The following is a 14,745-nucleotide window of genomic DNA, read 5'->3' on the forward strand; positions in this document are numbered from 1 at the left end:
CAATCATTTCGGCTACAACTTTATAATTTTCTGTTATTACCCAAAAAATTGTAAAAGTAATAACCGCGTCTATACAACTTTCCATGATTCGTAAGCGTTGTAAGCCTCAATCGGACCGCAGCTTTATACGCAGCTAACTTCAAAGGAAATGCGTTATGACTTATTATGACCGCTTTTATAGAAAGGTCGAAAATTTTAAGCAATTCTGATATTTTCACCATTTTGCTTTGCTTCAATTGCTTTAATTTTATCATTTTCTAATGTAGTGACTAATTTCATATATATAAAATATATGATTTTCAGACAATTGCAAAATTTCATCTTGCATTGTGGCCGAAATAACCTCTTTAAATGTGCATAAAACTTCAAATGTACATAAAAAAACGTAAGTTATTTGATATCGCGGAACGACACGTACACTTGTATTACATTTTATCTCTAATTTGAATATATGTGAAGAAAAAGAATTATTTTGGTTGCATACAGTTATCTTATATCAGTAATCAGTTACACTATTCTTTATGTGTAATAGAAAATATTTATTAAAAAAGCAGTTTCCATACAGAGAAGGAGAAAGTAGAAGGAGAAAATAATTTATATATATATATATGTATAAATATTTTCATTTTCGCATAATTTTATCCACTTGAACTTCCTTGCTTCATTGGATCCATGTATCTCTTCCTTTCTAATGAAGACTCTCCTTATCCAAAAATTGCGTAAAAGCGAGGATTTCTAAAAAAAGAAATGATTTTTGTTAAATCTTCCTGTACATAATATTTGAATAAAACCCAAGACACAATGCGAGGGAATAGCGATAGGAATAACATAGTTTCAACCTATTAGAAACTGTGTATTTCGGTGTATCCGATTTCTGATTGAAATCATGTTATTCCTATCGCTATTGCTATTCCCTCGCATTATGTTTTGGACTTAACTGAACCTAAATATATATGTACAACCCCGCAAACACAATAGGGTAGTAAGCCTTAAGAAATTGATCATTCATAATTGAATGTGAGAAGAATAATCGACTATGATTGGTCAATTCCTTAAGGCTTAAGGCTTATTACTCTATTGTGTTTGCGGGGTAACCCCGGATCTACAATAGGTGTTTTAAGCCTTAAGTTGTAAGCCGATCTACAATAGGTGTTTTAAGTCGTAAGAAATTGACCAATTACAGTCGAATTCGAGGAGAATAATCGACTATGATTCGTCCATTTCTTATGACTTAAGGCTTATTGAAACCTTATTGTAGATCCGAGGTTAGAGATACGTTCGAAGCAAATATACTAGCAAATTCGACGTACTGCACTTTGAAATAATGATCAAAGATGTGATTTTAACCACTACCGTATGTATATGTATCCGTACAAAAATATCCGTAAGGGTGCAACCATAATAGAAGGAATAAAAAATGAAGATTTCAACCTATCAGAAATCGGATACACCGGAATACACGGTTTCTGATAGATTGATTCTGTAAGGAATCGTTTTCCTTATTCCTTCTATTGTGGCTGTACCTTATTAACGCGTTACGTTACGTTAAGTACTAACCTTAGGATGCTATTCTGTACACGCTTATGCCTGTTCTACAATAGGATCGCAAATCATAAGTCGTAAGAAATTGGTCAATCACAGTTGATTACTTTTTTCATATTCAACTGTGATTGGCCGACTTCTTACGGCTTACTAGAGTCCTAAGGTTTGTTCGCGTCGCATGTTCCAATATGCTCCTACCATAGCTCTTACTCACTCCAACGCGCTTGATAGAGTGAGTAAGAACTATGGTAGGAGCATGTTAATAAATATTATATTATTTTAATTTTTCATATAACATTCTAGGAATATTTTGCGCTTATAAGGAGAATTTATAATTCATTAATTATCTTTAACATTATATGTAAAAGCCAATACGATCTAAAACGGAAGGGACGGTATGTGTGAATCATGGTGGAATTAGAAAGGTGACCCATTGCGCATAATGGCGGAAGTCCCGTAATCTGAAATCTCGACCAATCATAAATTGAGCTCATTTGTCGCGTGAACGAGTCATGTGAATTTCTGCGAATAAGGAATCCAATCAAAAGAATTGAAAAACTGCATTTCCTATTCAGAATTTTGAATTGAGGAGTACTAAATAAGTTAAAGTTTAACCATTAAACAATTACAATTATATTTTTCAATTTACGATAACGTATTTTAAAACTGCCAGATGATTATATATAATTGTAAAAAAGAATCAAAATGCATTCGGATTGAAAAGGATTCATTTAACGTTCGCGAATGAGTTTTTCTGAAGAACTGAGTCCGTTTCAATCCATTCTCGTTTACTGGGTTCATATATGTGGATATATTCTTTTAATAGCTTTTATTACTTTTATTGGATGCAAAAGAAATGAAGAAATAAATTACACCTACTATTTATATTCTTCCTTCCATGATCCTCTTCCACAAAAGAAGAAATCAGATTGTTAACAGTCTCCTCTATCTTGTAATCAATTGATTTAATACAATCACTGATACGAAGATACCTGATGCATACAAAACACGGTAAATTAGATATTATATTAAGAAATTTATTACAACTATTCTTAAAAAGATGAATACATGTTATGAAAGAACTGATAACCCTCCATAGCCCACTGCAGGAGTAGTTCAAGCACTGGTCGATAAGGTGTTCCCTTAATTAATTCTTGCATTATTTCGTCCCTTAAAGATATCTTGCTTCTAGCGTTTTCTAAATTAATCAAATAATTCTTCAAATCCTGAAATCGTAGATTCAAATGCAGGGTTGGCAGGAATCGGACAGTGTGATTTTAACCAGTGATTTTAACCGCCCCGGTCAAAATCGATTTTGGACACCTGGTCAAAATTTAAAAATAATATTTTATCCTGTGCATTACTATTAACACAGTTTTTAAGTTAACTGATTGAGACTAGAATTAAGATAGAGATGAAAGAATAAAAATTAGATCAAAATAAGTCAGAAAATTTTATTATATATTGTATATCACGTAGTAAGTTTAAGCGAAACAAACATTCTTATTGCATACATAAAGAATATAAAAACAATATAAAAATAGAAAGAAAATATTATTTTTGTTATTAAATTATTTTCTGTCAGTGGTTAAGGTGCACTTTTAGAACATTGCACTTCAGTACTAACTACTCGGGGAAAAAAGTTTATATATAATTATATATAATCAGTGTTGGGCAGTATCTCTATACATGTATCTAGATACATGTATAGAGATACATTTTGTGTATCTAACCTGTATCTGAGGTACATTCAAATTCAAGTATTTGTATCTGTATCTAGATAAAAAAACATAGCATCTGAACTGATTTTTAGATGCATCTTTCAGATACATTTCCTCAGCATAATCATAACTCCATTTTATGTGTGATTGTCGATTGATTCCATTCTGCAGAAAAAAAGGAGTTTTGCTGTTGCAAAATTCTATAACATGATTGGTCTTTCCCTTAATTCCTCACTGAATCTAAATGCAAATCAGTCATTAAAGAATTTTACAGTTACACAGCTGCTTTTTCTGCTGAACGCAACCAGTAACCTTAGATTGTGGAATTCTAACGCATGTATAGTTAAGCTGGAAACACAATGTTTGAAGCATTTTTAGTTTGTAAAATTACAAACTATGATGAATAATGATGAATAATATCGTCAGGGTTGGAAAAAAACCCGGGCTTTTTTAAAAAAAACTCAACCCACACGCACGCACGCACGCACCACTGGGTTTTATTGGGGTTTTTTGGGTTTTTTTTTTGGTAAAATTGATTATTTGATATTTTTTTTTTACATAATATTTAGTTTATGTTGTATTTATCATTATTCACTATCTTATTATCACTACCTTAATACTTTTATATGCAGAACGATTAGTGGGACCATAGCGTATAAAAAAAATTATACAATTTCGTTTAAAAAAATGAAGGTGACCTATATATCTTTTTAGCGCTTCCACTTAGAAGAAAGACAACATGACCAAAATACGTCCCCCTTGAAACCATTCCACTTTCATCTGAAACATTTTTCCTATCTCCAAAACTGTGGGTGTTATTCGGGTGGCCGGTCTTAAGTGACTTACCCTGTATACATATATCTTAAAATTGGTATATGTTAAAATCATCACGTCAGTTATAGTTTAGTATACATATATTCATTAAATATTTATAAATACGTCCCTTTTGTGTTTAAAAAATTTATTTTTCTACAATTCCAATAAAACCTAAATTAATTGATACACAAACATTTTGTTAAACTTTATTTATACTCATTAAAAATTGCAGACTTTCCTCTTTTCAGCGCAATTTTTGTTTTTTCAATAACTGAATATCTTCGAAAATGACAGCTGATTAGTTTTAACATATTCCCATAAGACACCCTGTATATAGTCGTATATGAAAGCATATATAATTATATATGATCATACATGGGATCATATATGACATATTTTGCTATATATGAATCATATATAATTATATATAATCATACATGGAATCACATATGACGTATTTTGCTATATATGATCATACATGGGATCATATATGACATATTTTTGCTATATATGAATCATATGTAATTATATATGATCATGTATGACATATTTTTTCTTATAATATTAATATATGTATCATATATAATTACATAGCTTAAATTCATATTCTTTTATGTAATTTTTCTGCGAGAATGATGCCTTAATTAATACATTATATACACATAGACGTATTAAAAATTTTATATATAAATATATTTAAAATTTTATATTTAAATATATTTAGTTTTCCATTATTACGATTTTAGTTATGCGTGCATTAAGAGTCAAACTTAACAAGAAATTCCTCTATTATATCTTAAGGTATAATAGAGAACTTCCTTGTTCAGTTTGATTTAATGCACGCATAACTACATCATTCTTATCATATGGTAAGTACGCGATTTATGATTATATAAATTAGTTGACGATAAGTGTCAAAACGCTTGTATCTGTACATTAACATAAAATTTTTCTACTATTTTGCAAAAAAGATATAAAATTTAGTTATATTAATTAAAAAAAAATTTTTTTTTAATTAGTTATTAATTTAAAAACATTGGCGAGTGGTCGCTTTCCGAGCGGTGCAAAATGTAATACCGCTTGGAGAGCGATCACACATACACACACACACACACACACACATTCGCCAAAATATTTTTTAATTAATATATATACATATGTATATGATCATATAGAGACAAAATCCATATATGATTGTGCTATGGTCAAATATAATTATATATAATTATATATAAACTTTTTTCCCCGGGTGCTAAAACGAAATAAAATACTCGGGTAATCTGGACAATCTAATATTTAGTAATCAGTAAAATCAATTATATCATTGAATTTTTTGCTTTTTATATTTAAAATTTGATACATTGTTACCAATTTTGGGAATTGGCTGTACAACGCACACTGTGAGAGCACTAGTATTATAGATCAGATATCTTTTAGAGAGGTAGGAAGAAAAAAAAAGTTAAAGCTAGAAACGGTGGAAACTATCGAAGCACATTAGGCAACATCTGATGAGCTTGCAACAATAAAAAATCGTTAAAAGTTCTTAAAATACAAAAATACATTTTGATTACTGATTTTGACCGGTTAAAACCAGTTTTAACCACTGGCTAGGTCAAAACAAAAAAAAGTGGTCTTTTTGCCAACCCTATTTAAATGTCGTGTTTTCTATATTAATTTGCAGAATGAAGATAGTACCTGATTTGCATCATTAAATTGCGTCAGGATATTCAAGAGAAATGCAATTTCTTCCTCGAGGCCCATAAGGATTTTAAATATCAGTCTTTCTCGCATTTCCTGATCTATGCTATCTTCTGCTCCGTCTATTTTTTCACTGCACAGCAAAGAAAATTAATCAATTAATCGACGTTAAGAAACCGATTTGTTTTCTTATATTATTTATGAATTAGATTATTAATTTACTTTTACATTCGAAAACTATTATTCAAACTATTCAAATTTTCATGATTGTGTCGATATAAGCGCTTTGTGCTTGCACTCGCATAGGATTAGGTAATTGTCCCAGAGAACATTGAGATGTCTTATAAGACATCATAAAGACGTCCTAAAATTCATGAGACATTTTTTTGGAAGTACCTATCAGAATGACGTCTATATGACGTCTTTGAAATATCTTATGCATCGATTTATGATATCCTAAAGACATTATCCTTAAGACGTCTTACAGACTTGTCCCTTATAACGTTTTATAGAATTATATCTTCATAACGTCTTACAGATATTATCCTTATGACGTCTTACAGACATTATCCTTAAGACTTGCTTCACACATTTGTTTAAACAATAAAGATAAAAATTACTGATATGGAAATGCATTGACAAGAGGAAGTATATGAAGCAGAAGTTGGAATTACTTGATAAATCGGTATGTGAATGCAGAATCATACTTAATACATATTTTCAATAACGATCCATAATTGTGACAAATAATAGATCATTATTAAAAATATATCCCAGTAAAAAATTTTTTATACATCAATATGTATAAAAATATGTATAAATATTCATAAATATTCATAAACATAGAAAAATATGTCCATACATACATATTCATACATCCCTCTTTCTTAAATATGTATAAATATTCATAAATATTCATAAACATAGATATAGTCATATATGAAATGTCCATTATATGTACATTCCTCTTTCTTTTGTAAAATTACTTTTTAGTGTAATACAAATAACAATAGTAATGTGAAAACATAAAAAATAATTAAAGGGATAATTTTCACATTGTTTGTTTTAAAAATAAACAAGTTTGGAAAAATATTTAAAAAAATTGCTCACAAACAATTATGCATAATTACATACAATTATACATAAGTAATTTTTTTACATTTCTTTAAACCTGATTTTTTCTAAAATAAATAGTGTGAAAATTATCCTTTTAATTATTTCTAATGTTTTTTCACATTACTATTGTTATTTCTATTACATTAAAAGATAATTTTACAGAAGAAAGAAAAATGTATGAACATGCATGGACATATTTCATATAAAATTATGTACGTTTATGAATATTTATGTATGTTTATATACATATTTATACATATTTATGCATGAAAAATTTTTTTATATTAAATATGATATCATTTATATAACGATTTATCGGATAATTCCAACTGCTGCTTCGTTCTATTCTTCCCCTTGTCAACATGTTTTCGGACAGCTTCGTATAATTATGTAATTGTAGAATACTATAATATAATACAAAAGATAATTATACAGTTCAGCACAATCCTCATAAATCGATAAAATTAAGCTTATTCAACGCGTTTTCACATAAAATCTGTCACAGCCACGAATACTGCGATGCAATCATGCGCTGCGGTCACAAATTCGCTACTTTAAAACAAGTTCTCTGCTCTAAAACACAAATTTACTACTTTAAAGCTGATTCCACAATGAGTCGGTAGTCGGTAGTCCTAAGTCTTATCGATGACTCGATGAAGTTGGCAAACAGCCAACTTGTACGACTAAGACTATCGATTTTTTTAAGACTGACCAAATTCGACTTTCTTATTACTTCCCATTAATCGAATTAAATGACTCGCTGTACAACTAACAACTAGTAGATAGACAAAAAATCAGTCATCTACTTAGGTTAAAACTAGTTAAAACTTAAGATTTCCGATTACCGACTCATTGGACGCATTCAGTACTACGAGTGCTCAATGACAGCGCTCACTGAGTAAAAAAAGAGATTAATCCCTTTTTTACTCAGTGAGCACTCAGTGAGCGCTCAGTGAGTGGTCGTCGCTTCTGAATGTACCCATTGTAGAATCAGCATAATGGCCATTCTACAATAAGACATTAATCATAAATCAAAAGTTAGAATAGAAGCTGGAAATTGACGACTGTAATTGGTCATTTTCCAGCTTCTAACTTCTGATTTATGACTAATGGCTTATTGTAGAATGCGTGTAATGCGTAGTTAGAGAATGTATGGCAGACGACAGCACCGCGGAGAAATGCGATCGCCAGAGAAGCCAATTGTTGTCCACTTACTTCGTGACATGTCGCAATTGCTCCGTTCGATTAGCTAGACCTTCGAGCGATCTCTCAGCCTTCTTCAATAATTCTCTCCATTTGTCGTCCAATCTTTCTAGACGTAAAAAGTAGCGTACGAGGCACGCATGAAGCTCTCGTGCCATCTTTGAATTCCCAAGTGGAGACAGTGCCACAGCAGTGATGCGAATTCCGGGCCGCTTGCAGCATGCGATCAGCGCCACCGCTCGGCGACCTGGCGCAACTGGTAGCAACAAGCACGAACCCGTGTCCGTGTGACTTGGTAGTTAGAAGCGTGCTGACTATACTCTAACCTTTTCGCACTCGTTCAGAGTATAGTCGGCACGCTTCTAACTATCAAGTCACACGGACACGGGCTCGTGCTTGTTGCACCGGTTGCGCCAGGCCGCCGACCGATGGCGCTGATCGCGTGCTGCAAGCGGCCCGGAATTCGCATCACTGTGCCACAGTGGAGTCAGTGGAGTCATGGAGTGTTCAATGACATATAGGCTGCGTTCCACTTAACGCTCACAACGCTCGTGGAATCATTTCATCTTTGTCGTTTATCAAATATTACACAAGGACAAACGATGCTCGCGAGCGTTGCGAGCGTTAAGTGGAACGCAGCCATAGACGGAGCTGCTATTTCGGGCAAGGGAGGATGTGATAATCGGGGTAAAACGGGAGCCATCCCATCATAGCCTCCCTCTTTTGACGTCGGCTTATTTCGCCGAGACTCGCTAACATTCGGCTACTTCGCCTCTTATGCCCGTGTCACACTACGGATTGTGGACGCGGATCGGAATTCAGCCAATCAAGACAAGGCAGTTTCGGATCCGGATTGTAGATTGCAGAATAGACGGCTCTCTATTTTTGCGATCCGTAATCGTGATCCAAGCCAATAAAACATCGAGTTTGGTCACGTGACCCATTTATGATGGATGAATAAGCATTGTTTGTTGTGGTTACCTATGTTAATCATAGGCTGCGGTCCGTTTGACGCTACAAACGCTTCGAAGCGTTTGAGCGACCAATCAGAACGAAGAATTTTACGAATTGACTAATCAAAGAATGTTTCGAAGCGTTTGTAGCGTCAAGTGGACCGCAGCCATAGAGACGTGTTTATAGAAAATTAAAAATCGGGACGTCCCACAAAATTCGGAATGCCATTAGCCACCCTATACACAGCAAACGTCGACGACACTGTATTAACGACACGACATGTGCGATACAGCAATTATATGTTGCAAATTGAATCCGTAGTCCGTAGTGTGAACGAAGAATCCAAATCCAACGATCCGCAATCCCAATCCGATCCGCGTCCACAATCCGTAGTGTGACACGGGCATTAGGCCGGAATCAGATTACGCATTGAAGATTGAGGTTGAAGATTGAAGATTGAAATTTGACCAATAAGGACAAAGAAATTTTAGCTCCTTTCGTTTCGATTGGTCAAATTTGAATTTTTCAATCTTCAATCTAAATCTTCAAATAGTAGTCTGATTCCGGCCTTACGGCTGTGTTCCAAAATTGACTGCTAGTAAATTTGGAACACAGCCTACATATTTATCAACGAAACGATTCTCATCTCATATCTGTTTTGGTCTGTTTACGGCACTTTATAGCAAAGTTACGTTTCTAAAAATGAGTTTTTGCGTTGTTTTTAAGTGCAAAAATCGGACTAGCAAAAAAACGAGGACCAGTTAGAGATGGAAAGAATTTTGAAACGAAAGGTGCATTCACATGCAAGCGTCGAGCATCAAGCAGCGGAAACAACAACCAATCAATGAAGCGATTTTTACAGGTGATACAGGTACAGTGACGTAAAAATATTTTTTACACTAGGCTTACTAGGCTGCGTTCGGAAACATCACCCGGGTGCCCCCGTGTATCATTTTCTCTTTATTTAACATTGGCTGCGTTCAGCAGACTCAACAGTTTTGCAACCGTTTTATGATTGTCTGCTGAGATAGGACCATTCTTCTATATCTAAAAGTATGATCCAATTAGCGCGAAGGAAACTTACAACAGTTGCAAAACAAACGTTCTGCTGAACGCACCCAGTGAATGAATAACAAGAATGAAACGATACGCGGGGGCACTCGGGTGATGTTACCAAACCAAGAAGACTAGAACTAAGGAGGATCAACTCGCGTGGTGGGGGTGAGTCAAAAAACGTCCGCGGCTATTCACACGATGTGCAGGGGCACTGCGCATTGTGTGAAAGTTCGATATAAGAGCGACAAAGTGACGATTATAGAACGATAGAGCGACAACTATATAGAGCGACAGAGAGGACTAATGAAGCGCAAGAGTGGGGGAAGTTATCCGTCGCCACTTTTTGCCTCACCCCCACTACCGCTATTGGCACGAGTTGATCCTCCTTAGTTCTAGTCTTCTTGTACCAAACGTAGCCCTAGCTGATTGCTTCCGCTGCTTTTGACGCTTGCATGTGAATACACCTTTAAACGTGATCGCATCGCAAGCTCCAACATGCTTCAACATGCTCCTACCATAGCTTCTACTCACTCTATCAAGTGCATTGGAGTGAGTAAGAACTATGGTAGGAGCATATTAGAACATGTTAGAGTATGCGCCGCGAACAAACCCTGTGTGAGGTTCTGAAGACATTCTGAAGTTGAGATTTGCGTGCTACTTGGTTCGAACGTGAATTGATTCGGCGAGTCGAAAAAAAGAGAATAATCTTGCGGATATCGTGACGCAAGAAGGAAAGGCTCTTTTATCGCGAACTCAAAATGAAACTCAGCTGAACGACATTGTTGTCTCTTTTCACACGTCTGTGCATCGGCTGCAGGCTATCCATCCGCCTGTCTGTCTCGCTCCGATATTGTCGCGTACAAATTGTAGACAATGCAAAGCGTAATAAATTCTGTGAAGGGTACTGCGTTGGGCGTCGCCGAATACTTGACGCCGGTACTGAAGGTAAATTCTCATCTGCTTCCAATTGATATTATGTATGTTGAGAGTTTCGAATAATGACATATTTCAGCTTTATCCGCGCTCGAATTGTCTTTAGATCTTAAAAATTCGTAATAAGACAATGTGAACTTCCTCACAAATATAAACCAAGATAAGCCACTTTCATTATTCATACTTACCCAGATAGCAATGTGTTTGGCATGTTGCTTGCTAAGTATGTATTGCTATTAGAATTGCAGCAACTGAGTCCTCATTTGTTGATAACTTGATGCCTTTATGATATGATAAAAGTTGCCAGTAACATAAGCAATCACAGATTTATGTGATTTTGCCAAGACACACTTTGCTATTTGGGTAATAAACACAATGTTAACAGTATGCCAACATATTTTAAGGAAGTATTACTTCAGCAGATTGATATTAATAATACATTTGCATTAAGTTTATGATCTATTGATTTATGCTTGTTTCCACCCATATAGATTAATTTTAATCTCGGTTCAACTTATTTTTCATCTTTTTTTTAATTTTTAAAACTAGAAAAAGATGAAGAGTTAGGCCAGAATCAGACTAGGCATTGAGGCATGTTCTGATTTTCACCTGGGTGTTCCTTGGATGTCACCTCATCCTTATTTAATGTTCAGTAAACAAGGATGCCATGATATTCAGGGAGCATCCAGATGGGAATTCAAATATACCCTTGAAGATTAAGATTGAAGATTGAAGAATTGAAATTTGATCAATGAGGACAAAACAATTTTAGTTTTTATTGTTTTGATTGGTCAAATTTCAATCTTTTAATCTTTAATCTCAATCTTCAATGCATAGTCTGATTCCGGCCTAAGTTGAACCGAGATTAAAGTTAATCTATATTGGTGAAAATGGATATTAATCTGACAACAGAAACCGAACGAATTTGTCATATATATATATATGTATTTATTTATTTAAACGATAATATTCTATTCGATTTCTGCAGTAAATCCTATCATTCTGTTAACAGATTTTTTTACTGAAATTTTATCAAAATTTATTTAAATTTTGTTTAAAATTTATTTAAAATTTATTGTAGTAGATATTTTACAGAATGAGAGTCGACGCTGTTAATGATGCGATTAATTAAAATAAATAATTTAATATTAGTAAATCTAAGAGTTATATAACTTACAATCACATTCAAGAATTTTCAACTATGTTTGAACATTTCGACTCTGAATTTGAGTCATCCTCACTCAACAAAAATAATATCAGAAAGTTAATGAAAATTAGTATGCTAAACACGAAACACAGTATTCATTAAGCTTTTTGATACTAATTTCGTTTAAGGTGACTCAAATTTGGAGCCGAAACATTCAAATATAGTTGTGTTGTCGAATGTGATTGTAAGTTATGATTAGACTTAATAATAAATATCATATAATTAATTTTAATTATGCACCGTTAATAGCGTCGATTCTCATAGCTCTTGATTCAACTATATACTTTATTTTAATTTTTGAGAAGTCATATTCTGGAAGGAGGAATCATATTCTGTACATAGGCTTGACTACAAAAACCGAGCAGAATCTAACAGAATCTCTGCCATATATTATTATCATTTAAATGATGTGTCCCATTTAAACAATTATTATATATTCTGTAAGCAGATTTTCATTAGCGTTCTGCCAAAATTTGTAGCAGATACTTTGCAAAATTTGTTGTCAATCAATTTGGCTGTCTAAATAGTTTTCAATGATTTCTTTTACTTAACTCTTTTTTTATTGTATTATTATTTATTGGACATACTGGAATTGACTACGTTAAACAATTCCACTAATCTGATTTAATAATATTCGTATAATAGTTGCTTTGAAATGTATACTCGATTACACGAAGAGGTTTTAATTTATTTTATCATAGACTATTTAAAATTCCTTAACTCCCAACATTCTAAATTTTTATTATATCTCCAATTCCAAATTTTTATTATATCTCTAACGTAATAATAATTTATATTGAATTAAACTTATGTCTAAACTAAAATAAAACTTATTTTTATTATGCCACAACATAATTTTAACTTATTAATAAGAATCTTAATTCTTTTTTTAGACAAATATTTTTTAACAATTTTATATTAGATAAAATTTCTTTTATGAAGCGCGGCGCGCGCTCTTTCGCGACTTTTTAATTATTTTCAGTCATTTTAAGTTAGCACTAAAATCGGAAATGCATATATTTTGATACTACGATATCTAAGGAACATTTTAATACCAATATCTTGCGAGCACCAAATTCTTGGACGACCGGGGAGCGAATTTTAGAGCGCGGCGCGCGCTCTTTCGCGACTTTTTAATTATTTTCAGTCACTTTAAGTTAGCACTAAAATTGGAAATGCATATATTTTGATACTACGATGTCTAAGGAACATTTTAATACCAATATCTTGCGAGCACCAAATTCTTGGACGATCGGGGAACGAATTTTAGAACGAGGCGCGCGCTCTTTCGGAACGTATACGACAGTGCAGTACTTAAAATATGTTGGTATATTTAAAGTAACGCCATAATTGAAAATATTTTGGTCTATTTTGGAGCACTAAATTAGCACTAAAATCCCTGTGTACTTAGTTTTTCTATACGAGCTCTGTATATATTTTTTCTATTATGGGGTGTCCAGCTTTATATAAAGCTGGACCCCCCATTTTTTTTTTGCTACTAAAATTCGTTTGAGCACTAAAATTCATGATAGAGTACTAAATTAGCACCTAAAAAGCACTAAATTTTTGATCTATTCCGAACTTTATTTTCGATGGTGGGGGGTCCAGCTTTATAGACGTACCAACTTTCAATAATCATCGTCGACTATGTCCATGTTAGCGTTTCAACAATTAGAGAGAACGAAATATTTTTATAATTTGTATAATTTTTCTTTATTTTACTCGATTCTCCATGTAATTTTTCATTATATTTGTTTTACCATACTGACTAATTTATGTAAACATTGATAATGATCGCGATCGAAACGTTTGTTTTTCTATTAAAGTTTATAATATTTTCGACTTAATGATACAATTGTTTATTTTTAACCTTTAAATTATAACGATTAATTTTTGGCTCGTAGTCCTTTTTCTTTATTACGTTTTTTATTATATTGTTTTGAAAAGCTCTCGAGGTAAGCTACAAGAAAATGTAATGAAAAATAGGGGGTTCCATTTTTAAAAATTGATAGACATGACCTTGACCTGGCTTTGGCGACGCCACCCAAGGTCAAATCAATGGTACCTTCTTATGTCCCCCTCCGAACCATACAACTTGTTTGAAACATTTTTCCGTATCTACCATAGTTTTCGAGAAATCTTAATGCATTATTTAAAATGGGACACCCTGTATATTTATATGAAATCGCATGATTCTTTTAAGGAGAGCAAATTCCGAGAAACTGGTGTCTTGACACCAGAGGAGTTTGTAGCAGCCGGCGACCATTTGGTGCATCATTGTCCCACGTGGCAATGGGCTACCGGCGATGAGGATAGGGCCAAGTCTTACTTACCAAAGGATAAACAGTTCCTTCTTACTCGTAACGTTCCCTGCACGCGTCGATGTAAACAGGTAATATTATAGCTAAAAATAGCTTGCAATTTTTGTTTTTTCTCTTCACCTTGGACATAATACCATTTGTGTCCTCTATTTGTAGATGGAATACAGCAATGAGCAGG

The 14,745-nt window shown here is 33.4% G+C and overlaps 2 protein-coding genes across 2 annotated transcripts in view; one reads left to right on the forward strand and one right to left on the reverse strand.

The window, feature by feature from the left end:
* Window positions 1-633: 633 nt before the first annotated feature.
* LOC108724317 (uncharacterized) lies at window positions 634-8,293 on the reverse strand. The gene is made up of 5 exons (XM_018450638.1): window positions 8,109-8,293; window positions 5,775-5,910; window positions 2,611-2,768; window positions 2,422-2,534; window positions 634-735 (listed from the first exon to the last, which is right to left on the reverse strand). The coding sequence occupies exons 1-5, from the start codon at window positions 8,252-8,254 to the stop codon at window positions 689-691; spliced, it is 600 nt and encodes a 199-aa protein (XP_018306140.1). The 5' UTR covers window positions 8,255-8,293; the 3' UTR covers window positions 634-688.
* Window positions 8,294-10,701: 2,408 nt separating this feature from the next.
* Atg3 (Autophagy-related protein 3) overlaps window positions 10,702-14,745 on the forward strand; it is a 6,871-nt gene continuing 2,827 nt past the window's right edge. Inside the window, exons 1-3 of the mRNA XM_018450627.1 lie at window positions 10,702-11,051; window positions 14,450-14,638; window positions 14,724-14,745. The exon at window positions 14,724-14,745 is cut by the window's right edge and continues 215 nt beyond it. Of these exons, the coding sequence (XP_018306129.1) occupies window positions 10,980-11,051; window positions 14,450-14,638; window positions 14,724-14,745 (283 nt within the window). The 5' untranslated portion in view covers window positions 10,702-10,979. The remainder of the gene's footprint in view (window positions 11,052-14,449; window positions 14,639-14,723) is intronic.

This window comes from Mycetomoellerius zeteki, unplaced genomic scaffold, assembly GCF_001594055.1.
Source record: "Mycetomoellerius zeteki isolate Tzet28-1 unplaced genomic scaffold, Tzet1.0 scaffold106, whole genome shotgun sequence".
Lineage (NCBI taxonomy): Eukaryota > Metazoa > Arthropoda > Insecta > Hymenoptera > Formicidae > Mycetomoellerius > Mycetomoellerius zeteki.